At 45.7% G+C, this 27,674-nt stretch overlaps 1 protein-coding gene across 5 annotated transcripts in view; it reads left to right on the top strand.

Annotated features, from left to right (window-relative positions):
• LOC126295342 (uncharacterized) overlaps nt 1–27,674 on the top strand; it is a 673,108-nt gene that overhangs the window by 541,123 nt on the left and 104,311 nt on the right. For all 5 annotated transcript variants that reach the window (XM_049987813.1, XM_049987810.1, XM_049987812.1 and 2 more), the window contains exons 3-9: nt 1,258–1,501; nt 6,263–6,389; nt 7,765–7,958; nt 10,492–10,716; nt 11,834–11,997; nt 16,115–16,302; nt 20,975–21,243. In XM_049987813.1, coding sequence (XP_049843770.1) covers nt 1,258–1,501; nt 6,263–6,389; nt 7,765–7,958; nt 10,492–10,716; nt 11,834–11,997; nt 16,115–16,302; nt 20,975–21,243 — 1,411 coding nt within the window. The remainder of the gene's footprint in view (nt 1–1,257; nt 1,502–6,262; nt 6,390–7,764; nt 7,959–10,491; nt 10,717–11,833; nt 11,998–16,114; nt 16,303–20,974; nt 21,244–27,674) is intronic.

Raw genomic sequence — 27,674 nt, 5'->3', positions numbered from 1 at the left:
GTTGACAGGCGTTGCCTGGTGAAACGTTGTTGTGATGCCTCGTGTAAGGAGGAGAAATGCGTACCATCACGTTTCCGACTTTGATAAAGGTCGGATTGTAGCCGATCGCGATTGCGGTTTATCGTATCGCGACATTGCTGCTCGCGTCGGTCGAGATCCGATGACTGTTAGCAGAATATGGAATCGGTGGGTTCAGGAGGGTAATACGGAACGCCGTACTGGATCCCGACGGCCTCGTATCACTATCAGTCGAGATGAAAGGCATCTTATCCGCACGGCTGTAACGGATCGTGCAGCCACGTATCGATGCCTGAGCAAACGGATGGGGACGTTTGCAAGACAACCACCATTTGCACGAACAGTTCGACGACGTTTGCAGCAGCACGGACTATCAGCTCGGAGACCACGGCTGCGGTTACCCTTGACGCTGCATCACAGACAGGAGCGCCTCCGATGGTGTACTCTACGACGAACCTGGGTGCACGAATGGCAAAACGTCATTTTTTTCGGATGAATCGAGGTTCTGTTTACAGCATCATTACGGTCACATCCGTGTTTGACGAAATCGCGGTGAACGCACATTGGAAGCGTGTATTCGTCATCGCCATACTGGCGCATCACCCGGCGTGATGGTGTGGGGTGCCATTGGTTACACGTCCCGGTCACCTGTTGTTCGCATTGACGGCGCTTTGAACCGTGGACGTTACATTTCAGATGTGTTACGACCCGTGGCTCTACCCTTCATTCGATCCCAGCGGAACCCTACATTTCAGCAGGATAATGGGCGACCGCATGTTGCAGGTCGTGTACGGGCCTTTCTGTATACAGAAAATGTTTGACTGGAGCCCTGACGAGCATATTCTCTGGAGAATGAAAACGTCTGGTCAATGGTGGCCGAGCAACTGGCTCGTCACAATACGCCAGTCACTACTCTTGATGAACTGTGGTATCGTCTTTTAGCTGCATGGGCAGCTGTACCTGTACACGCCATCCAAGCTTTGTTTGACTCAATGCCCAGGCGTATCGAGGCCTTTATTATGGCCAGAGGTGGTTGTTCTGGGTACTGATTTCTCAGGAGCTATGCACCCAAATTGAGTGAAAATGTAATCACACGTCAGTTCTAGTATAACATATTTGTCCAATGAGTAGCCGTTTATCATCTGCCTTTCTTGTTGGGGTATCAATTCGAATGGCCAGTAGTGTAGTAGTTGGTTGTACCGGTAGTGACCACTTTGCTGTTTCCTCGGCTGTGTGCAGGACGCCTATGATGGACCTACTGGTGCAGCTGTGCACGTCGCACCGGCTGTCGCCCGGCGGTCACAGCCTGCAGCCGCTGGGCGAGAAGGGCGCGCTGCCCTACAAGCCCTCCACGCCCATAGGGCTGCTGGAGGCCTGGAGCGTGCGCGTCCTGCCCAAGGGCGCCGGCGCCGCCGCTGGAGCCGCTCCCGCGCTCCAGGAACACCCGCACCAGCTGCCCTTCCAGCACACCTTCCGCCTCCAGGTCAGTCTCTCTCTCTCTCTCTCTCTCTCTCTCTCTCTCTCTCTCTCTCTCTCTCTCTCTCTCAAACTACTCCTGCAGACCGGATTGAAATCGCCGTTTGCCCATAGGTGGTTTAGATCGACTAACTACTTACGTGTTTGCATACAGAAATTTTTAATGTAACAGTCCTTTGGTCTTTCATCTTTAATTCTGCTTCAGTCAACGTAAAGAAGGTGTATATGAAACCTTTTTAGTGTTTTGTTCGTTGGTGCTGTAAATGAAAGTAGGCACACTTGTATTCATCGCCAGCATAAGTACTTAAGTCCCCTTTACACGACCAAACAATTTGTCTAACATTAGTAAGTTTGCTAAACATTTTAGAATGATGTGTTTGAGAGGAAATTTCATTGACGGAAAATTTGACAAGATAGGGGACGTTGCTTGCGTTTGACGTTTTACACCAAATGTAATAAAAAAGTTACATTACAGTTTACATCACTGTATTGTGAATTCATACATCAGTGACAACTATGTTCAAATATAAAAACAAAATAGCACTGGTAGCTGGTAAAAGTGTATTGTGTTTTGCTTCCGTGTACACTATGTGATCAAAAATATCCGGACACCCACAAAAACATGCGGTTTTCATATTAAGTGCATTGCGGTGCCACCTACTGCCAGGTACTCCATATCAGCGACCTCAGTAGCCATTAGACGTCGTGAGAGAGCAGAATGGGGCGCTCAGCGGAACTCACGGAAGCGAACATCGTCAGGTGATTGGATGCCACTTGTGTCATACGTCTGTACGCGAGATTTCCACACTCCTAAACATCCCTAGGTGCACTGTTTCCGATGTGACAGTGAAGTGGAAATCTGAAGGGACACGTACAGCACAAAAGCATACAGGCCGACCTCGTCTGTTGACTGACAGAGACCGCCGACCGTTCAAGAGGATCGTAATGTGTAACAGGCAGACATCTATCCAGACTTTTTTTCAGAATCTTGAACAGTTTGCACCATTTTATATTGTCGAACGCTTTTTCCAAGTCGACAAATCCTATGAACTTGTCTTGTTTTTTCTTTAGCCTTGCTTCCATTACTAGCCGTAACGTCAGAATTGCCTCTCTCGTGCCTTTACTTTTCCTAAAGCCAAACTGATCGTCACCTAGCGCATTCTCAATTTTCTTTTCCATTCTTCTGTATATTATTCTTGTAAGCAGCTTCGATGCATGAGCTGTTAAGCTGATTGTGCGATAATTCTCGCACTTGTCAGCTCTTGCCGTCTTCGGAATTGTGTGGATGATGCTTTTCCGGAAGTCAGATGATATGTCGCCAGACTCATATATTCTACACACCAACGTGAATAGTCGTTTCGTTGCCACTTCCCCTAATGATTTTAGAAATTCTGATGTATCCGCATACCTCCCAAAAAGACAAGTCTTTCATGTTAGTCGCATTGTGCTGCCAGGTACTCCATATCATCCCCCTCAGTACTCATTAGACATCGTGACAAAGCAGAATGGGCGCTCCGGTGAACTCACGGACTTCGAACGTGGGCATGTGATTGGGTGTCACTTGCGTCATACGTCTCTTCGCGAGATTTCCACATTCCTAAACATCCCAAGGTCCACTGTTTCCGATGTGATATTGAAGTGGAAACGTGAAGGGACACGTACAGCACAAAAGATACAGGCCGACCTCGTTTGTTGACTGACAGAGACCGCCGACAGTTGAAGAAGGTCGTAACGTGTAATAGGCAGACATCTATCCAGACCGTCTCACAGGAATTCCAAACTGCATCAGGATCCACTGCAAGTACTGTGGCAGTTTGGCAGGAGGTGAGAAAACTTGGATTTTATGCTCGAGCGGCTGCTCATAAGCCACACAACACGCCAGTAAATGCCAAACGACGCCTCGCTCGGTGTAAGGAGCGTAAACATTGGACTATTCAACAGTGTAAAAACGTTGTGTGGAGTGATGAATCACGGTACACAATGAGGCGATCCGATGGCAGGGTGTGGGTATGGTGAATGCCCGGTAAACGTCATCTGCCAGCGTGTGTAGTGCCAACAGTAAAATTCGGAGGCGGTGGTGTTATGTTGTGATCTTGTTTTTCATGGAGGGGGCTTGCACCCCTTGTTGTTCGGCATGGCATTATGACAGTACAGGCCTACATTGATGTTTTAAGCACCTTATTGCTTCAGACTGTTGAAGACCAATTCAGGGATGGCGATTGCATCTTTCAACACGATCGAGCACCTGTTCATAATACACGGCCTGTGGCGGAGTGGTTGCACGACAATAACATCCCTGTAATGGACTGGCCTGCACAGAGTCCTCACCTGAGCCCTACAGAACACCTTTGGGATGTTTTGGAACGCCGACTTCGTGCCAGGCCACACGGACCGACATCGATACCTCTCCTCAGTGCAGCGCTCCGTGAAGAATGGGCTGCCATTCCCCAGTAAACCTTCCAGCACCTGATTGAACGTATGCGTGCCAGAGTGGAAGCTGTCATCAAGGCTGTGTGTTGACCAGAACCATATTGAATTCTAGTATTATCGATTGAGGTCGCCACGAACTTGTAAGTCATTTTCAGCAAGGTATCCGGATGCTCTTGATCGTGTAGTGTATCTCGTGATACATATTAAGTGAAGAAAAGACTAAGAGCCGCAAAATTTTTTGTTAAAGCAGGTAAATTGTGGCATCTCGGACATATTCTGGGTCGTGGTCACCTGTGTGCTCATACGGCAAAGACTACCAAATCCACCGGTTAGTCCCTCAACCGTTAGGGGTAAAACTCAATGGGACTCGGGGCAAGTAAGGCTAGCAACCTGCTTCCCCGGTACTTTAAATATGATGCTGGCAACAATCAGAGCAAAATGCCTCGGACCTTTGGAGGTGACGGAGTCCCACCTCTAACTGACAAAACAGGGACTCCGAAGATACAACTTGGCAAACAAATGGTAATGAGATGGGGAGCTATTAATATCAATGGGGGCTACTCTGGGAAGAAGGTGGAGCTGGCAGAGGCTGCAAGTAAGATGGGGCTGGACGTTTTAGCTGTTAGTGTCATCCGGGTAAGGGGTGAGAAAGAAGAGGAAGTGGGAGAATACAAGGTCTACCTGTCAGGAGTCAAAGCAGGAATAGCACAATGGGGTGTAGGGCTTTACACCAGGAAAGAAATGGAACCCAGCGTAGTTGCAGTAAGGTATGTAAACGAACGACTGATGTGGATAGATTTGACAGTGTCTAGCAAGAAAATTAGGATTGTGTCAGTATATTCGCATTGTGAAGGGACAGATCAAGATAAAATGGATAGTTTTTATGAGGCACTCAGTGATGTAGTTGTTAGAGTAAAGGGCAAGGACAGTGTTCTGCTCATGGGTGATTTTAATGCCAGGATTGGAAATCGAACAGAAGGGTATGAGAAGGGTATGGGTAAATTTGGAGCGGATATGGAGGCCAACAGGAACGGGAAACAACTCTTTGATTTCTGTGCCAGTATGGGCTTAGTGATCACAAACTCCTTTTTTAAACATAAGAACATTCACCAGTATACTTGGGAAGGCAGGGGAACCAGATCTGTCATTGACTATATAACTTCGTTGGATCTTCTCTATCTCTTCTATCAACCCACATCTGGTACGGATCCCACACTGCTGAGCAGTATTCGAGCAGTGGGCGAACAAGCGTACTGTAACCTACTTCCTTTGTTTTCGGATTGCATTTCCTTAGGATTCTTCTAATGAATCTCAGTCTGGCATGTGCTTTACCGATAATTTTATAAGGTCATTCCATTTTAAATCACTCCTAATGCTCACTCCCAGATAATTAATGGAATTAACTGCGTGCAGTTACTGACCTGCTATATTGAAGCTAATGATGAAGGGATCTTTCTTTCTATGTATTCGAAGCATATTACACTAGTCTACATTGAGATTCAATTGTCATTCCCTGCACCATGCGTCAATTCGTTGCAGATCTTCCTTCCATTGTTACAACCTCAAGATATACTACAGCATCATCCGCAAAAAGCCTCAGTGAACTTCCGATGTCATCCACAAGGTCATTTATGTATATTGTGAATAGCAACGGCCCTACAACAGTCCCCTGCGGCACACCTGAAATCACTCTTCGGAAGACTTCTCTGCTTTGAGAATAACATGCTGCGTTCTGTTATCTAGGAACTCTTCAATCCAATCACACAATTGGTCTGATAGTCCATATGCTCTTACTTCGTTCATTAAACGACTGTGGGGAACTGTATCGGAAGGCTTGCGGAATTCAAGAAACACGGCATCTACCTGTGATATTGTTCGTGCCGCTGCTGGTGGGCATGTAGATCATTTGTAATAGCACAGCTAAAACGTAAAAGAATTTTTGAATATTGTGCAGTCCATCACATTTTATAGTATTTTTTTCAATAGCTATGGAGTTTCGAAATCGGGCCGTTCTTCTTGAAACACCCTCTATATTTTTCATTTTAAATTATTGCCTGGGCCATCAACTTTTCTTCTTCTGCCTGTTCTTGTTCTTTAAACACAGCACCAGTGCTAGAAATGCATTGCCTGCATATGTAGCCGTCCCCCTAGTGTGAAAATAGAGCCTAGATGAACGGCGTCAGCGCGAAAAGTTAAATTTACGAAGTTATTGGATCGTGTACGGGATCGTTTAAGATATCCGTGGCTAGATGAGAGCGAATTTGACAAATAAGTTTGGTCATGTACGGGGACGTAAGCTGGGCTGTAGTGTGGTATGACGGAATCGTGTGTGTTGTAGGTGCACCTGCCACGCAACCAGCTGCTGGTATGCCGGGTCACTCCCCAGATGGGCCTGGCTGCAGTCCTCAAGATGGCCTGCGACGAGAAGAACCTGGACCCCAGCAAGTACGAGCTGCGCCACCCCAGTAAGTACCCACCGCCGGGATAGCTCTTCTGTTTAGTCCAGAGCACGGTAAAACACCTGGACGCTAAAACTGCGGCCAGAGCTAACAGGGGGAGGCCATCACATTGGGGTCACAGGTCTGCTTTCAAACCTTGTACACCTTTAAAACAACCTAAGGTGTACTTGGAAGAGCAGTTGAACGGAATGGGCAGTGTATTGAAGGGAGGATATAAGATGAACGTCAACAAAACCAAAACGAGGATAATGGAATGTAGTCGAATTAAGTTGGGTGATGCTGAGGGAGTTAGATTAGGAAAGGAGACAGTTAAAGTAGTAAAGGAGTTTTGGTGTTTGGGGAGCAAAATAACTGATGATGGTCGAAGTAGAGAGGATATAAAATGTAGGCTGGGAATGGCAAGGAAAGCGTTTCTGAAGAAGGAAAATTTGTTAACACCGAGTTTAGGTTTAAGTGTCAGGAAGTCGCTTCTGAAAGTATTTGTATGGAGTGTAAGCGTGTATGGAAGTGAAACATGGTCGATGAACAGTTTGGACAAGAAGAGAATAGAAGCTTTCGAAATGTGGTAATGCAGAAGAATGCTGAAGATTAGGTGGGTAGATCACATAACTGATGAGGAGGTATTGAATAGAATTGGGGAGAAGAGGAGTTTGTGGCACAACTTGACTAGAAGAAGGGATCGGTTGGTGGGACACGTTCTGAGGCATCAAGGGATCACCAATTTAGCATTGGAGGGCAAGAATCGTAGAGGGAGACCGAGAGATGAATACAGTAAGCAGATTCAGAAGGCTGTAGGTTGCAGTAGGTACTGGGAGATCACCAATTTAGCATTGGAGGTCAAGAATCGTAGAGGGAGACCGAGAGATGAATACAGTAAGCAGATTCAGAAGGATATAGGTTGCAGTAGGTACTGGGAGATCACCAATTTAGCATTGGAGGTCAAGAATCGTAGAGGGAGACCGAGAGATGAATACAGTAAGCAGATTCAGAAGGATGTAGGTTGCAGTAGGTACTGGGAGATCACCAATTTAGCATTGGAGGTCAAGAATCGTAGAGGGAGACCGAGAGATGAATACAGTAAGCAGATTCAGAAGGATGTAGGTTGCAGTAGGTACTGGGAGATGAAGCAGCTTGCACAGGATAGAGTAGCTTGGAGAGCTGCATCAAACCAGTCTCAGGACTGAAGACCACAACAACAACAAACTTCCCTTCAAAGCAGAAACAATAACCTGTTACAGTTTGTGGAAATTGTCATTTTTGAACCATCACTACCGAACAAGCAAGCCAGCAGCTCTTTTTCTCCATTTCGCCTGTACACTCGTGGGTTCAATCCTTTGCATAAGCGTCCCGAAGACTGAGCCGCGCTCGTGATTTGTTCCAGTAAACCTGGAGGAGAGACTGCGGCCGGAGCTGACTCTGGGCGACTACGGGCTGACGGAGGTGTGCGTGATGGCGGGCGACGCCAGCGGTGCCGACGCGCTGGCCCTGCAGAAGGAGCAGGAGCGCAGGCGGCGGCGAGCCAAGCTGCAGCGCGGCCACGTGGCGCCGCCACCGCCGCACCCCGCTGCCCGCCAGGTGGGCTGCTGCAAAGCCGTCGTATAACTACATTCGCTCTCAACTTAAAGGTGCCGTGTCGGGCAGGTGCAGTGTGTCAAACTAAACTTTTGGTCACCACAGTCTTTTTGAAATAGTCGAGCTTTTAGGGACACATATGGGGGTGGGGGGTGGTGGGGGGGGGTGGGGGGGGGGGGGAGGAGGGTAATGATGACTTGGTTGAAGACGGTCCAATCATCCTAATGTAGCTACATTGATAAAATCACTCCATCTTCGAGCCACGAATGGCATACCGGGACCATCCGACCGCCGTGTCATCCTCAGCGGAGGATGCGGATAGGAGGGGCGTGGGGTCAGCAAACCGCTCTCCCGGTCGCTATGATGGGATTCTTCACCGTAGCCGCTACTATTCGGTCGAGTAGCTCCTCAATTGGCGTCCCGAAGCTGAGTGCACCTCTAAAAATGGCAGCAGCGCGTGGCAGCTGGATGGCCACCCGTCCAAGTACCGGCCACTCCCGACAGCGCTTAACTTTGGTGACGTCGTGGGAACCTGTGTATCCACTGCGGCAAGGCCGTTGCCTAAATACTTTGATAAATAAGCAATTAGAACCTCCCATGTTCGTTGTTGTTGGGTCCGTTTGTATCCTCTGCAGAGCTTATTCGTAGAAAGATGCTGCTAGCGTAAAGTGAAGAAATTGTTGACGCTGACAAGCCCGTGAGGCTCGATCCGTACATCCTGTGATGTCTTATTTCTAAACCCTGTCCGAAAGGAAAACTGGAATAATGTTCCCATTGCCAGCTGTTGTATGGGTACGGGATGATGGCGCAACGAGAGAATATGAGGTCCAGGCACCACACAGTGGATGTTGTTGCCTTAAGATAGTCTCTGAGCACTGTAACATACTGGAATGCAGCAGGCACGTGGAACTTGCCTGTGTGCACTGGGAAGCCAATTTGTTGGTCGTGAGGTTCCTGTTTAACAGATGGGAAACTTTCTTATAGCCCAGGGAGTAAAATTTTGAGGACCGTTGTGAATTTGAAACAGTCGCATGTTGAATGGTAAGAGTTCTGTCAATGTACGAGGGGTGTTTGAAATGTCCGCCTAGAGATGGCACCACCAGCGCGTATTGAAGGGATGCGCACCAAGTTTCAGCCATATTGGTCTATTTCTTTGTGTTTGGCATTCGTGTGAATGAAGCAAGTCGAGTGATTGTCATAAAATGGAAAAAAAAAAGGAATTTCGTGTGGTGATTAAACATTACTTTATGAGAGGTAAAACGCCTCAGGAGCCTAAAGAGAAGCTTGATAAAAATTACGGTGACTCTGCAGTCAGTTAGAATTGTTTATAAGTGGTTTCAAAATTTTCGGAGTGGCCATATGGGTACAAGTGATGATGAACGTTTTGGACTCCATGTGGAGGTCACGACTTCAGAAATCATTAAAATCCGTCATCTGGTGACGTATGACAGAAGAGTTAAGGTGCGTGTGATTGCTAGTGCTGTGGGCACCTCAAATGAACGGATACATAATGTTTAGCATAAACATTAGGACGTGAGAAAGCTATCCGCAAGATGGGTTCCGCGATTGCACGCGCTTGACCATAAACGGAATCGTGTGAAGTGTAGCAAGGATTGTCTGCAGCTGTTCAGGAAGAAACTGCGGGACTTTAAGCATCGCTCCGTCACTGTGGATGAAACATGGATACATTACCATATACCTAAGACCAAACTGCAATCTCGTCAGTGGGTTACCATGGGAGAATCTGCACCAAAAAAGACGAAAACCATTCCTTCAACCAGAAAGGTTTTGGCGACTGTCTTTTGGGATTCGCAAGGGCTAATCCTCATCGACTATCTGGAAAAGGGTAAAACTATTACATGTGCATATTATTCATAACTATTGGACCATTTTAAAACCGAGCTGCAAGAAAAATGCTGGCGATTCGACCGCAAAAAGTATTTTTTTCATCACGACAACGCACCAACACACACCTCAGCAGTTGTGGTCGCAAAATTAATGGAAACTGCATTCCAACTCGTATCAAGTCCTCCCTGTTCTCCAGACTTAGCTCCCTCGGACTACTATTTGTTCCCCAATTTGAAGAAATGGCTGTCGGGACAAAGATTTTATTGAAATGAGGTGGTGATTGCAGCAACTAATAGCTATTTTGCAGACTTGGACAGTTCCTATTATTCGGAAGGGATCAGCAAATTAGAGCAGTGTCGGATGAAGTGTATAAGTCTGAGAGGGGACTATGTCTAAAAACACTTTTCAAACACCACTTGTATAGTATTCTCTCGTGGAACCTGGAGCCAGTTTCTAATGTTACCTACACCTACACCTGTACCGACACGTATGTAACTTCCACCAAAAAGCTGTAGTCAGTCTTAAGTTATTGCTGGATATTGAACGGTACGGCTTGCAGAAGCATTGTAGTTCTGCGCCACGAAGTGTTCCCCTGTATGTTGCAATGTAATGCAGTGTGTTGGACGCCCCACTCCTGTTGCTTTGCGAGGCACCCCCCGTAGTGAGCTAGCCCCGCCCTTCCTCACAGACGGGGACCGAGGTGAGTGCCATCACGGGCAGCGTATCGTCGGGCAGCCTGGGCGGCAGGTCCAGCTCCCCAGACTCGGCTCCCGCCGCACCTCCCCCGCGCGCTCCCGCCAGGAAGAGGCGTCCGGCCCCACCTCCGCCTGCCGTGACCACCGACAGTGCCGACACCAGAGGCCGCGATAAGCGGGACTCTGCAGTGGTGATCAGTAAAGCCACTTCCAAGCAGGTATTCTGTAGGCTAGAGCAACTTCTGTGAAGTTAATGTATTCTGCTAATGTAGGGCTTTTAGAAGCAAATAACATTTTGTTGTGTATGAAATTTGTTTTTTATGATGTTTGTTTTTTTAATGACACATTTGTTTTTTAATGACATGTTTTTTTGTACAGCACGTTTGTTTTGACACGTTTGTTTTGACACGACATGTTTGTTTTGACACGACATGTTTGTTTTGGCACGACACGTTTGTTTTGGCACGACACGTTTGTTTTGGCACGACACGTTTGTTTCGGCACGACACGTTTGTTTCGGCACGACACGTTTGTTTCGGCACGACACGTTTGTTTCGGCACGACACGTTTGTTTCGGCACGACACGTTTGTTTCGGCACGACACGTTTGTTTCGGCACGACACGTTTGTTTCGGCACGACACGTTTGTTTCGGCACGACACGTTTGTTTCGGCACGACACGTTTGTTTCGGCACGACACGTTTGTTTCGGCACGACACGTTTGTTTCGGCACGACACGTTTGTTTCGGCACGACACGTTTGTTTCGGCACGACACGTTTGTTTCGGCACGACACGTTTGTTTCGGCACGACACGTTTGTTTCGGCACGACACGTTTGTTTCGGCACGACACGTTTGTTTCGGCACGACACGTTTGTTTCGGCACGACACGTTTGTTTCGGCACGACACGTTTGTTTCGGCACGACACGTTTGTTTCGGCACGACACGTTTGTTTCGGCACGACACGTTTGTTTCGGCACGACACGTTTGTTTCGACACGACATGTTTTTTTGTGTGCTATTATCTCCTTCCCAACCCACCTCAGTACACCCTCCCCATCCCACCTCTGCCTTGCCCACCCTCGGTCTCATACCTACCACTCTAATGCTCCCCGTGACCCCACACGCAACTCTCCCTTCCACGTCCTCACTCCCACCTCCATAGTGTCCTCCCAACGCCCCCCCCCCCCTCCCCCCACACACCACTGAAGTTAAATACGTGTAACTTCAGGAGAATTTCATAAAATTGTGTGCAGTTAACACAGAAAGTTTCGCAATTAAATATGTACTCTATTTTGCAGAGAGTATTCGATTTTGGCAATCCCGTTACATTGCAGGTCGTGTCGCACCACGACGGGACTGCCCCCACGGTGACCCACTCGCGGACGTCCTCGGACAGCTCCGGCTACCACGAGGCGTCCGTGCTGAGTGACGGCCCCGACACGCACCCTGGCGACAAGACGATTGCCGCCCGGGAGATGCCACCCCCGACTAGCAACAGGTGACTGCTCTCCTACACCATTTTCCTCTTTTAGCGTCAGATGTTACACTGTTTCTGACACCTCTTCAGATGAAAACTGCAACAGATTTGGTCACTACTCACTAGGGACAAGAAATTGGAGGAATATGTGCATTTTACACAGGTAGCTGCGCAGTTGTGACCACAAATAAAATTACAGTTTGATTTTTATCCGTTGCTGAGCACAAGCCTGCAGCAGCTGTACACATAGAAACTCCTGAGCCACAAAACCGCATCACGGCACTAGGGGAGCCGAAACGGAATGGCACGACCCGTCTCAACTTCAACAGTGGCGTGCTGCGGTTCTGTTTCGCAAGGATTTCATTGTATACCACAGCTATGGGCAAGTACTTGCAAAGGAAACACTAAATATGTAACTTTATTTTCTCTGAGTGATAATTAAAACTTCACGACTAACTGTAACAGATGACAAATGCAACCCTTGAAAAAAATCATTTTTTTTGATGCAGAGAGGAAAAGTATCCGAACGGAATTCTCTCTCTTTCATACGAATAAAATACGGACAGTCTTCCTGTGCAGTGATTTGTGGTGCGAGGCAAAATGGGCAGGTGGTCTCCTGTTGTCAGCTGCGGGAATGTGTGTGTAATGTGCCGGGGGTAAAAGTTCCTAGGATATTTGGTCATTCTCACTTTGAATGTTGCACAAAGCCACGCAAACACAGAAATGAGTGCTAGATCTTTTAGGACTTCACAGTCACGTGATCCTCGGCTGTAAGTTTGTAGACTAACTGTCGGGCATGAAGTATACCACGATACAGCTGCCCAAATCGTCACCGAGCCCCTGCCACGTTTCACTCTTGAAGTATACTCAGCCGGAAGTTAGAAACAGTATGAAACCAGACTAACTCCTTACCAGATGACTGTTCTGTTACTCCACAGTCAAGGTTTTAAGGCTTTGCCACCAGGTTTTCCTCTTACAGGCATTTGCGTCACTGGTGAGTTGTATTGCAATTTTAACTTTGTGCGACAGTTGACCTCTTGTGACTCTCACTGCCAGTTACAGGTAGAATACCGTTTATTCTTTACTGCATTTCTGACACAATCACACAGGGAGAGCCAACTTTATGTCGTACTATCAAAATACACTCCTGGAAATTGAAATAAGAATACTGTGAATTCATTGTCCCAGGAAGGGGAAACTTTATTGACACATTCCTGGGGTCAGATACATCACATGATCACACTGACAGAACCACAGGCACATAGACACAGGCAACAGAGCATGCACAATGTCGGCACTAGTACAGTGTATATCCACCTTTCGCAGCAATGCAGGCTGCTATTCTCCCATGGAGACGATCGTAGAGATGCTGGATGTAGCCCTGTGGAACGGCTTGCCATGCCATTTCCACCTGGCGCCTCAGTTGGACCAGCGTTCGTGCTGGACGTGCAGACCGCGTGAGACGACGCTTCATCCAGACCCAAACATGCTCAATGGAGCACAGATCTGGAGATCTTGCTGGCCAGGGTAGTTGACTTACACCTTCTAGAGCACGTTGGGTGGCACGGGATACATGCGGACGTGCATTGTCCTGTTGGAACAGCAAGTTCCCTTGCCGGTCTAGGAATGGTAGAACGATGGGTTAGATGACGGTTTCAATGTACCGTGCACTACTCAGTGTCCCTTCGACGATCACCAGAGATGTACGGCCAGTGTAGGAGATCGCTCCCCACACCACCATGCCGGGTGTTGGCCCTGTGTGCCTCGGTCGTATGCAGTCCTGATTGTGGCGCTCACCTGCACGGCGCCAAACACGCATACGACCATCATTGGCACCGAGGCAGAAGCGACTCTCATCGCTGAAGACGACACGTCTCCATTCGTCCCTCCATTCACACCTGTCGCGACACCACTGGAGGCGGGCTGCACGATGTTGGGGCGTGAGCGGAAGACGGCCTAACGGTGTGCGGGACCGTAGCCCAGCTTCACGGAGACGGTTGCGAATGGTCCTTGCCGATACCCCAGGAGCAACAGTGTCCCTAATTTGCTGGGAAGTGGCGGTGCGGTCCCCTACGGCACTGCGTAGGATCCTACGGTCTCGGCGTGCATCCGTGCGTTGCTGCAGTCCGGTCCCAGGTCGACGGGCACGTGCACCTTCCGCCGACCACTGGCGACAACATCGATGTACTGTGTAGACCTCACGCCCCACGTGTTGAGCAATTCGGCGGTACGTCCACCCGGCCTCCCGCATGCCCACTATACGCACTCGCTCAAAGTCCGTCAACTGCACATACGGTTCACGTCCACACTGTCGCGGCATGCTACCAGTGTTAAAGACTGCGATGGAGCTCCGTATGCCACGGCAAACTGGCTGACACTGACGGCGGCGGTGCACAAATGCTGCGCAGCTAGCGCCATTCGACGGCCAACACCGCGGTTCCTGGTGTGTCCGCTGTGCCGTGCGTGTGATCATTGTTTGTACAGCCCTCTCGCAGTGTCCGGAGCAAGTATGGTGGGTCTGACACACCGGTGTCAATGTGTTCTTTTTTCCATTTCCAGGAGTGTATATACCGTTTGTCGAGCACTGTAACTTTGGACTGCACTCTTCGTAACAAATGCATCTCTCTTCACGATTGACATAATCGTTTAGTCATTTAGTGGCACTTCAGCCGTGTAATCGGCTGAAATGTACTAAAACCTATTGTTGAAATGTTGGTCACTCAATTAAAATGCCAGAAGTACAAACACCTGAAATCCACTTCTCAAATGTGCCGAATGAGTTGAGATGTGTGACACAGCTTTTGCAATTGGGTGTTCAGCAGTTTTAGCGGTGTTCAGCAGTTTTAGCGGTGGTGAGCAGGTTTAGCGGTGGTGAGCAGGTTTAGCGGTGGTGAGCAGGTTTAGCGGTGCTGAGCAGGTTTAGCGGTGTTACTAGTTACTTTTACGAACGTTCATGTGACCGATTGTGCTGCGGCTGTTCGAAATTACGATATTGGCTAGACAAGTACCTCCGCATGTGAAATTTGGTCAGACTGATTATATGTGTCGCTCTCACTTTGAATGTTCACACCCGTAAACGTCACTTGTCCCGTAAGCATTACGATGCAGTCAGTTGTTGTTCTCGTGAGATGACACACAGTTATGATTGTCAAATAAATCACCATTGCCGAGGAGGTGACAGTTCTTATAGGTGTATGCGACAGGCAGAGATAATAAAACTTGCTTTTGATGGAGTAATAAAACACCTTTCAGTTTCATTTGAAATAAATAGGGATATAAAATAGGATGGATACATCGATGACTAAATATTTCATTTTATTCCTAAATAGCAGTATGTGGGTGCAGTAGTTTAAAAAAGATCCATGTAACAACTTACATGGGTATGAGATGAGATGAGCATAACTTAAATGGAGAATGTGATTTTTGTGACAAAGTCTTTTTTTCACCCACTCGTGGATTGTGTCTGTAGACGGATGCTGTCTTCTTGGTCTCTGTACCCGTACTTGTCATTTTTTACTGTGAGATGAGTATAACTTAAAATTAATTTAATACTGTGGATACTTTCACTCTGAAAGACTTGAGTTGCAAGCTGTACACTAATATTACAGTATTCTGCAGTTAACTACAGCAATCAGAACGTTTACATTAGAAGTAACTGCCTTCACCCGTTTACCTATACTATCATCAAAGTGCTGTATGCGTTCTTTCGACAAGCTACAAACATATTCAAGTGGGTCCTAGCTGTTCGAGGAGAGGGGCGGGGGGGGGTGAGTCGTTCCCTGATACCAGATTTTTATTTCTAAGGAACTATGCTGGGTACACCATCACATAGGCTCTTTTCCTCTGCCAAAAACACTATGTTCACTTTGCCAGCATCACTCGGGTGCTAAAACAGTCGTTCACAGATATCGCTATTTAACCACTTGTGAATGCTTTTATCACCTACGTCTTTGCAACCATAAATTTATATTCTGAGTGTAAGTACGCGTTCTAAATTACCACATAACACCCACACTTGTGTGCGGATGATCTGCGTACCAAATAATCTGCATCTATTCTTCTAAATTGTTTGTTTGTGCGTGTGCGAGTGCGTGTGCATGTGTGTGTGTTTTTTACAGCGTTTCTCCTCTGCTTCCAGCACCCTGCCACGAAGAAGCAAACTGCCACCAGCTACAGGCACATCAGCAGCCCTGCCGAAGCGGACCGGCCCCACTGTTGGCAACTCTGTGCCGCTGTCCAGGTCCGTGTCCAACCTGGCGACTGGCGTGCCCGGCAGAACGGTGCACGGCGAGCACAGCACTTCTACGTCCTCGCTGTCTTCCACAGGTGCCGTACTTCTGTTGTTCGTTCTTCCAGTAATCTCTTGCACCCGTTTTTGTAATCCTGACATTATTCGTGCCGCCCTCGAAAGTGTGGGGGCTGGTGGACTGTATGCTAGATAGTGATAGCACCGTTTCCCCCGTGTATGGAGCTTTAATTCGTCGTAGTTCACCCAATTCTCACGATGTACACTGAGGTGATGGTCGGGGCATTCATCCTAATATCGAGTCGGACCTCTTTTTGCCAAATTTAGTGCAGAAACTCGACGGCTTATGAACTCGACAAGTTGTCGGATGTCCCCTGCAAAAATATCGAGCCGTGCTGCCTCTACGGTCATCCGTAATTGTGAAAATGTTGCAGGTGCAAGATTTTGTGCACAAACTTACCTCTTTATTATGTCCAATAAATGTCACACGGGATTTGTGGCTGGCGATCCAGGTGGCCAAATCGTTCGCTCGAATTGTTGAGAACATTCGTCAAAGCGATGACCCGGTGAGTTGGCGTATTGTCATCCGTAAAAGATCTGTCATTGTTCGGGAACGTGAAGTCCGTGAATGGCTGCAAATGGCCTTCAGGTAGCCAAATGTAACCATTTCCAGTCAATGTTCAGTTCAGTTGGGCCCGAGGATCCACTCCACTGTGTGTAAACACAGCCTACACCGTTATAAAGCCATCACCAGGTTACATAGTGCGTTGTTGACAACTTGGGTCCACGGCATTGTGTTGTCTGTGCCACACTCGAAACCTACGATCAGCTTTTACCAACTTGTCTGATCGGGCCACAGTTTACCATTCCTCTAGGGTCCAATCGATACAGGCACAAGCCCAGGAGACACACTGCATGCAATGTTATGCCATCAGTTGTCTCCTGCCACAGCCCACTGCCACCAAATTTCACTGCAGTGTCCTAGCAGATATGTTTGTCGTACATCCCACATTGATTTCCATGGTAATTTCACACATTGTTACTTGGCTGTTAGCACTGACAAATCTATTGAAACACCACTTGTTAAGTGAAGGTTGTGAGCCACTGCCTTATTTGTGGTGATACGTAATGCTTGAAATTTTCTAACCTCTATGCATTCTTGACGCTGTTGTTGTGATCTTCAGCCCTGAGACGTTTGATGCAGCTCTCCATGCTACTCTATCCTGTGCAAGCTTCTTCATCTCCCAGTACCTACTGCAACCTACATCCTTCTGAATCTGCTTAGTGTATTCGTCTCTTGCTCTCCCTCTACGATTTTTACCCTCCACGCTGCCCTCCAATACTAAATTGGTGATCCCTTGATGCCTCAGAACATGTCCCACCAACTGATCCTCCCTCCTAGTCAAGTTGTGCCAGAAACTTCTCTTCTCTCCAATTCCATCCAATACCTCCTCATTAGTTATGTGATCTACCCATCTAATCTTCAGCGTTCTTCTGTATCACCACATTTCAATAGCTTATATTCTCTTCTTGTCCAATCTATTTATCGTCCATGTTTCACTTCCATACAAATACTTTCAGAAACGACTTCCTGACACTAAAATCTATATTCGATGTTAACAAATTTCTCTTCTTCAGAAACGCTTTCCTTGCCATTGACACTCTACATTTTATATCCTCTCTACTTCAACCATCATCAGTTATTTTGCTCCCCAAATAGCAAAACTCCTTTACTGCTTTAAGTGTCTCATTTCCTAATCTTATTCCCTCAGCATCACCCAACTTAATTCGACTACATTCCATTATCCTCGTTTTGCTTTTGTTCATGTTCATCTTATATCCTCCTTTCAAGACACTGTCCATTCCGTTCAACTGCTCTTCCAAGTCGTTTGCTGTCTCTGACAGAATTACAATGTCATCGGTGAACCTCAAAGTTTTTATTTCTTCTCCATGGATTTTTATACGTACTCTAAATTTTTCTTTTGTTTCCTTTACTGCTTGCTCAATATACAGATTGAATAACATCGGGGAGAGGCTACAACCCTGTCTCACTCCCTTCCCAACCACTGCTTCCCTTTCATGCCCCTCAACTCTTACAACTGCTATCTGCTTTCTGTACAAATTGTAAATAGCCTTTCGCTCCCTGTATTTTACCCCTGCCACCTTCAGAATTTGAAAGAGAGTATTCCAGTCAACATTGTCAAAAGCTTTCTCTAAGTCTACAGTTGCTAGAAATGTAGGTTTGCCTTTTCTTAATCTACCTTCTGAAATAAGTCGTAGAGTCAGTATTGCCTCACGTGTCCCCATATTTCTACGGAATCCAAACTGATCTTCCCCGAGGTCGGCTTCTACCAGTTTTTCCATTCGTCTGTAAAGAACTCGTGTTAGTATTTTGCAGCTGTGACTTATTAAACTGATAGTGCAGTAATTTTCACATCAGTCAATGCCTGCTTTCTTTGGGATTGGAATTATTATATTATTCTTGGTCTGAGGGTATTTCGCCTGTCTCATTCATTTTGCTCACCAGATGGTAGAGTTTTGTCAGGACTGGCTCTCCCAAGGCAGTCAGTAGTTCCAATGGAATGTTGTATACTCCGGGGGCCTTGTTTCGACTCAGGTCTTTCAGTGCTCTGTCAAACTCTTCACGCAGTATCGTATCTCCCATTTCATCTTCATCTACATCCTCTTCCATTTCCATAATGTTGTCCTCAAGTACATCGCCCTTGTATAGACCCTCTATATACTCCTTCCACCCTTGTGCTTTCCCCTCTTTCTTTAGAATCGGGTTTCCATCTGAGCGCTTGATATTCATACAAGTGGTTCTCTTCTCTCCAAAGGTCTCTTTAATTTTCCTGTAGGCTGTATCTATCTTACCCCTAGTGAGATAAGCCTCTATATCCTTACATTTGTCCTCTAGCCATGCCTGCTTAGCTATTTTGCACTTACTGTCGATCTCATTTTGTATTCCTTTTTGCCTGCTTCATTTATTGAATTTTTACATTTTATCAATTAAATTCAATATTTCTTCTGTCACCCAAGGATTTCTATTAGCCCTCATCTTTTTACCTACTTGATCCTCTGCTGCCTTCACTACTTCATCCCTCAAAACTACCCATTCTTATTCTACTGTATTTATTTCCCCCGTTCTTGTCAACTGTTCCCTTAAGCTCTCCCTGAAACTCTGTGCAACCTCTGGTTTAGTCAGTTTATCCATGTCCCATCTCCTTAAATTCCCACCTTTCTGCAGTTTCTTCAGTTTTAATCTACAGTTTATAACCAATAGATTATGGTCAGAGTCCACATCTGCCCCTGCAAATGTCTTACAATATAAAACCTGGTTCCTAAATCTCTGTCTTACCATTATATAATCTATCTGATACCTTTTAGTATCTCCAGGCTATTTCCATGTATTTCTTGACACTGTGAATCTCGAAATTTTGAATTTCCTAATGATTTCTGAAATGGAATGTTCCATGCCTGTTAATTCCTGTCGTGCGGCCAAAACGATGTGAGAAACATGTTTACTTGAATCACCCGCGTAAAATTGTCAGATCTGAAAATGCACTCTCCTCTCACACCTTGGGTAAGTGGTTCTACTGCCATCTGTCTATGTGCGTCTTATGTCCACTGATATTCATCACCTCAGTGTAATTGTAAATTATATCCACAACCCTTCCTCGTGAATCGGTCTATTCATCAGTAGAAACCACATCAAAGTATCTAGTATAATTTCTGAGATTACCTGTCACCTGCAAACAGAAATCTTGGCTGATCAATTTTAATTTATGTATGTTAAAAACAAAGATTCCAAGACTTACCAAGCGGGAAAGCGCCGGCAGACAGGCACATGAACAAAACACACAAACACACACACAGAATTACGAGCTTTCGCAACTGGCAGTTGCTTCGTCAGGAAAGAGGGAAGGAGAGGGAAAAATGAAAGGATGTGGGTTTTAAGGGAGAGGGTAAGGAGTCATTCCAATCCCGGGAGCGGAAAGACTTCCCTTAGGGGGAAAAAAGGACAGGTGTACACTCGCGCGCACACACACACACACACACACACACACACACACACACACACACACACACACACACACATCCATCCGCACATACACAGACACAAGCAGACATTTGTGTCTGTGTATGTGCGGATGGATGTGTGTGTGTGCGAGTGTACACCTGTCCTTTTTTTCCCCCTAAGGGAAGCCTTTCCGCTCCCGGGATTGGAATGACTCCTTACCCTCTCCCTTAAAACCCACATCCTTTCATTTTTCCCTCTCCTTCCCTCTTTCCTGACGAAGCAACTGCCAGTTGCGAAAGCTCGTAATTCTGTGTGTGTGTTTGTGTGTTTTGTTCATGTGCCTGTCTGCCGGCGCTTTCCCGCTTGGTAAGTCTTGGAATCTTTGTTTTTAATATATTTTTCCCATGTGGAAGTTTGTTTCTATTTTATTTACATCATCATTAATTTATGTATGAACAGACAGACACAAGAAGAAGAAGAAATGAAAAGCAACTTTGATTGTTCGTTTAATATTGTGTGTCTTTCCTACTTACCAGTTTTAGGAAACAAAGGATAGACTGAAATTTTAAACAGAGAGTCCCTTCTTCTTTTTTTTTTTTTTTTTTTTTTTTTTTTTTTTCCTTTCCTTGTAGTCTTGTTTACATTTGTCTCTGGTGGATATAAGTTTTATAGCCTAGTGTATAAAACTGTCAGTTGTGTGCTTAACCTTGAAAAATTCTGTCACCGTGCAGGGCGAGGACCTCGTAAGAAGAAGGCGGCTCCACCCCCACCGCCAGTAGCGGTCCCCCCTGCGGGACCTCGGGCTGCGTCGCTGGACAGGTCAGCGGCCACTCCCGCACCGTCCCTGGCGGAACCTGCCACTGTTGACGCGACTGCCGAGAGCCGGACGTTGCCGCGTCCTGCGGCTGCTACCGAGAACTCGGACGCCCGCCGGTCGGCCAGAATCGAAGAGGAGAAGGAAGTGCCGAGCCCGGAGAGGCGGCCGAGTTCTGAAGCTGCGGTTAGTGCCTGACTTAATACGGATGTATGACAAAAATTTTTCAGACAACTGTCAACAGCATCAGTATACTTGGAGAGAAGCATGGTAAACACTGGGCTGTCTTAAAAACACACTGATCAAAAAAGTTATGCATCACCCCGTTTCCCAGAACTCCTGAAGACAGACGTTGACTGTGGATATTGTATTACAGACACAGTCCCTTTGTTTGTTCAAAGAAGTCCCTAAACGCGCCAAAGATGTAAACGGCCATAGACGAGCAGTGCGTATTAGACGGAGGTGGTCTGACAGCCGATCAGTTCCAGTCATTCCACCAGGAAGGAGGTACGTGGATCGTGGTATCTGTAGTTCAACCACCCGATGAGTGTCTCGAATGCCTTCAACCATACAATCATCAGAGACGTTTTTGGAGGCAACTCAGTCAGGCTGAACGCCTTAAACACACTGTACAGCGAGTGCAGCAAGTGGAGGTCCCGTGCTGTTTCGGGGTGGCATTATGTGGGGCCGTACGATACCAGAAGGCCATCCTCTGACTGATAGTGCAACCGTATTGGCAGCATATTGGCGAGGCATTCCTCTTCATTGGCGACAATTTGTGCCCTCGACATGCACATCTTGTGAATGACTTCCTTTAGGATAACGACAGAGGGGCTAGCACGTTATCCAGACACGGGCCCTATCGAACGTGCCCCCCAACCACTCTGAGGGATCTACGCCAAATTGTCATTCAGTAGTGGGACAATTTATACCTACAGTGCCTCGATGAACTTGTGGATAGTATGCCGTGACGAATACAGGCATGCATCACTGCAAGAGGATGTGCTGCTGGGTATGAGAGGTATCGGTGTGTTCAGCAATCTGGACCACCTCTGAAGGTTTGCTGTGTGGCAGTACAACGGGCAATATGTGGTTTTCACGAGCAATAAGAAGGGCGAAAATGATGTTTACGTTGATCTGTATTCCAATTTTTTGTACAGGTTCTGGAACCCTCGGAATCGAGGTGATGCAAAACTTTATTTATTCACCACTGGTTTCGATCTTGATTGTCTTCACAGTGCTGGCGCAATAATGGAAATGAGGTGAAAACTGTGAATATCATCACAAATTACATTTTCGTGAGAATTATTAGGTGGAAAAATAGAGTGTACTTCCAAAAAAATTGTAACAGCTCTACATGTCACTTAACCCAAAAAGATTCCACAGCTGACTTTCACACGACAGAAAAATATACCCCATTCCATTATACTGTCTTAATCAAACACAAAACATTGAAAAATGAAACATCCAGTATGTGTTGTGCCTTAGCAGTGGTGGTGTACACTTACTGCTGTCACATGGTTTCATTTTTCAGTGTTTTAAAAAGATTTAGACAAGATATCTGTCTATCTATCTACATCCGAATCCCGCTCCAGCTACTGCCGGTTCTGGGTGCTGACGAGTCCTCTCCGTTTGGCTCGGTCCTCCCACCACTTTCCTTCCTCCACTTGCTGCCAGGTCACACCTCTCCTTTCAACAGATATTCTCACTCCCATTTTCCTCCGTGTCCTTGGGCGCCCTCCAGGTCTTTTCCCTTCCATCTTTAGTTCCTCCATAATTTTGGGGCGTCTCTGCCCATGCATCCTCTTAACATGCCCATACCATCTTAATCTCTTTGTTTCAATTTCTCCTCTCATACTTTCTTGTTTGAGGTCCTTTCTAATCTCTACATTCCTTACTCCGTCCATTCTTGTTTTTCCCTTAACTACTATGAGAAATTCCATTTCCCCTGCTTGCAGTCTGCTCCAGTCCCTTTCTGTCATTGTCCATGTTTCTCCACCATAGGTGACAATAGGGATGTAATAATTCTTATATATAAGGAGTTTTGCTCTTTCTGAAACTCCATTATTCCAAATCAGATGTTTTATTGTTTGGTAGAAATTGCCTGCCTTCTGTAACCTCCTACTAATTTCATTAGTTATTCTTCCGTCCCTAGATATTTCACTCCCTAAATAAGTGAAACTTTCTACCACTTTGAGGGGTTCTCCATTCAAGGTAATATTTCCATTGATTCCTTTCTCTCTTTCAAATACCATTACTTCACTCTTATCTTTATTTATTTTTAATCCATATCTTTTCATTATTTCCTTCCAGGCATCAAGCTGTAACTGTACATCTACCTCTTTATCACCCCATATTACCATATCATCTGCAAAAATCATCTTTTTGTCTTCTTCTTTTACTATATCTTTAACTGCCCTATTCATTCCCTCCATCACAACATTAAAAAGCGCAGGAGATAAAATACTTCCTTGCTTATATTTGTATGGTGCAAAAAGTGGCAGTTGACTCTAAAGACAGAAAAGAGTGAGGTCCACTACAAGAACTATATGGATTCTATAATATTTTGCTTACATGATAAATCACACGTATTTAAAGGCCATTGATTCAACAACATACCTAGTAATTAAAATACTGAGCAACTAAATTGAAACAGTGGTATAAAAAATGTTTTGTTGGCAGAACACTTAAAAGATGCGGCAGGTCTACCAGAGAGACAGCCTACACTGTGTTTGTCTGTTTTCTTCTGCAGTATTGCTGCATGGCATGTCGTTCTCACCAGGTAGGGTGGCTGTCATCAAAACAATGGCATTTTGCTTTGTGGTGAGACATTGTTGACAAGTTTAAATCACCAACTTTCTTATTTGTCTCTGAAAATATTTTGTTGAGATCCACCTCAATAGGAGAAATGATAATTGTATTAATGCAAGAGAAATTAGAAGTTGCACAGAAAGTGTTCATTTTTCCCTGCGAGTCATTTGTGAGGAGAACAGTAGAGAAACAGACTGAAGGTGGTCCGATGCACTTTCTGCAGGCACTTAAAGTGAATCGCGCATTAGTGGATGTAGAAGGTAAAACAAGGATATGGAAGAAAGTCAAATAAAATCTGACAGTTCTGAAGAAAATGAGACACTAAAAATAGTTGATGAGTTTTGATATTTTGGGCAGCAAAGTAACTGACGAGGTGTGAAGTAATGAGACTATAATCTGCAGACTTGGAGTAGCAAGAAATGGATTACTGTTAGAGAGAAATTTATTAATGTTGAGTAGAAATGTAATTATTAGTAAATCTAATCTGAAAGTGTTTGCATGGGGTGTACCCTTGTACGGGAGTGAAACGTAGGTGATGAACAAGTCACATGAGATGAGAATAAAGCCTTTTAATATAAGATGCTACAGAAGAATACTGAACATTGGATACTTTTCTCCAGTGAATTTTGCTTTGTATCATCCGCTGTGTAAGTTGAGGCAATATCATTACTAGTGTGAGCCACCCCCACCCCCCCCCCCCCCCCCCCCCCACCCCTCCCGCGTCCTCCTCCCACCTCGGCTTCCAACATGCAGTGCTGTTGTTTAGAGAAACTGATAGGTTACACTTGATTACACATAATTTTACAGTTATTAGGCTGACGCATAAGTTCGTATTGTTTATGTTTTGCATGTTGGGATTCTGATTGCTAAGGGTTTCTTTATTGATTGTCATTTGTTGTTTATAGTTCACTGTTGCTGTTTGAGCGTACACATTGTCATCTTTGTCATATGGAGATAGTGGGTAGAGCTGTGTATGCTAGAAAACTTAGTGCCAAGTTGAGAACTCTGAACATTTCTGACACATTCTTCTGTTAAGAGTTCAATGGAAGGATGACAGCAGTGGAAGCAGCCAGAAACATTTTCTCCACGTATGGGAATAATGCTGTTGGACAGTGCACAGCAAAAGAACAGTTGTCTCATTTTAAGGATGACGGTTTTGACATTACTTACGCTCAGCAAGACTTTCGGGGCTTGATGAAGATCATTTAAATGCATTAATCTGGAATGATCCACATCGTTGTACTGGCAAATGTGATGAACTGCGATCATTCCACCATCGTTCAACATTTGCGTGCAATGGGGAAGGTTCAGAAATTGGGTGTACACGTACTGCGTGCCCTAAGCCAAAAATCACGAAAGTCTGTGCGTGGCCATATGTTTATCTCTGCGTGCTCGTTGTGACCTGGGTTTTGAACAACACCAAACATTCCTCTTGTGTATTGTTACTGGTGATGAGAAACGGTGTCTTTATACAAACATAAGAAAAGACAGGAACGGTTGAGGCCAAACAGTGTAGCTGCTCCCCATACAAAGGCCTGCGTACATCCCCAATATAATGTTACACATGTGGTGGAGCAGCAACAGTTTGGTGTGCTACGAATTGCTTCCATGAGGTGTTACTGTGACTACACAGATTCATTGTCAACAACGGAGATGTCTCGCAGACACAGTCGAAGAACAGTGACCAGGAAGATGGCGTGAAGTGATGCTATTCCACGATACTGCTTCCCTGCATTCTGCTAGACTGACATACAACACTATACAGGATTGGGTTGGGAAGTCATTCCACACCCGTCTTCTCACCAGATCTTGTGCCCTCAGATTTTTCACCTTTCCTTCTCTCTATCGAACAACGTTCAACAAACTAGCATTCCGGATGAAAATATGCTCGACAAGTTATTCACCTCAAAACAGTATGGTTTCTACAGTGGCAGAATAGAAAAGTTGTAAATAGTGAAGGAGAACGTATTATTGGTGACTGAAGTCTCTGTTATGTGTATCTCTTGTGTTCATCAAACTTATGAAAAAACACTATGTGCTAATGCACCAACTGAAAATCATTTGCATGAAATGAGCACCACAGATGAAAGACACATGCCTTACTTAGTTATACAAACCATCTGTTAACAACATTGTCACCAAAGAATCGTAGTCCAAGAGACAGACAATTGGTATTAACGGCCTGGCAGCATTGTTGCCAGATGCGGCATACTGCACTCCAGATGCTACGACTCGTGTGTTAGTGGTGAGAGGGTGAGAGGGTGAGAGGAGGCAAGAGAAAGGCGGCATGCAGGTTATAGCTGTAAGCCAAAGTTTATTTTCAAAAATATGTAAAATAAGGGAGAGGGACCACCCACCTATCGCAGATCGATGGATGGAGCAAACCACAAATGTAATAGGTAACATCACTTACACTGGCTTTTGAGTGTAGCTCTTTTTTTTGTAGCAAAGGTACACGCATTCACACCCACAACTCCACAGACACCCATTGGGACACAGCAAGGCTAATTTTTGACTGTCCGTTACTAGAAGCAGTTGCCCGAGCTGACAGATTGGGAGGGAGATAGGGAAGGGAAGATATCGAAACAGACGTCACAGGGATAGAGAAACAATTAAAATCGCTCAAAACAGGAAAGGCCGTTGGACCTGATGGGATACCAGTTTGATTTTACACAGAGTACGCGAAGGAGCTTGCTTCCCTTTTTGCAGTGGTGTACCGTAGGTCTCTAGAAGAGCATAGCGTTCTGAAGGATTGTAAAAGGGCACAGGTCATCCCCGTTATCAAGAAGGGACGTTGAACAGATGTGCAGAACTACAGACCTATATCTCTAACGTTGGTCAGTGGCAGAATTTTGGAACACGTATTATGTTCGAGTATAATGACTTTTCTGGACACTAGAAATCTACTTGGGAATCAGCATGGGTTTCGAAAAAGACGGTTGTGTGAAACCCAGCTCGCACTATTCGTCCACGGGACTGAGAGGGCCATAGACACGGGTTCCCAGGTAGGTGCCGTGTTTCTTGACTTCCGCAAGGCGTTAGATACAGTTCCCCACAGTCATTTAATGAACAAAATAAGAGCATATGGACTATCAGACCAATTGTGTGATTGGACTGAAGAGTTTCTAGATAACAGAGTGCAGCATGTCATTCTCAGTGGAGAGAGAGGTGTCTTCCGAAGTAAGAATGATTTCAGGTGTGCCGCAGGGGAGTGTCGTGCGACTGTTGCTATTCACAATATATGTAAATGACCTTGTGGATAACATCGGAAGTTCACTGAGGCTTCTTGCGGATGATGCTGTAGTATATAGAGAGGTTGTAACAATGGAAAATTGTACCGAAATACAGGAAGATCTACAACGAATTGACGCATGGTGCAGGGAATGGCAATTGACTCTCAATGTAGACGAGTGTAATGTGCTGCGAATGTATAGAAAGATAGATCCCTTATCATTTAGCTACAAAATAGCAGGTCAGCAATTGGAAGCAGTTAATTCCATAAATTATCTGGGAGTACGCATTATGAGTGATTTAAAATGGAATGATCATATAAAGTCGATCGTCGGTAAAGCAGATGCCAGACTGAGATTCATTGGAAGAATCCTAAGGAAATGCAGTCCGAAAACAAAGGAAGTAGATTACAGTACACTTGTTTGCCCACTGCTTGAATACTACTCAGCAGTGTGGGATACGTACCAAATAGGGTCGATAGAAGAGATAGAGAAGATCCAACATAGAGCAGCGCGCTTCGTTACAGGATTATTTAGTAATCGCGAAAACGTTACAGAGATTAGATAAACTCCAGT

Source organism: Schistocerca gregaria, chromosome 11, assembly GCF_023897955.1.
Source record: "Schistocerca gregaria isolate iqSchGreg1 chromosome 11, iqSchGreg1.2, whole genome shotgun sequence".
Lineage (NCBI taxonomy): Eukaryota > Metazoa > Arthropoda > Insecta > Orthoptera > Acrididae > Schistocerca > Schistocerca gregaria.
Note: the sequence above shows the minus strand (reverse complement) of the source record. Positions and strands in the feature narration are given on the sequence as shown.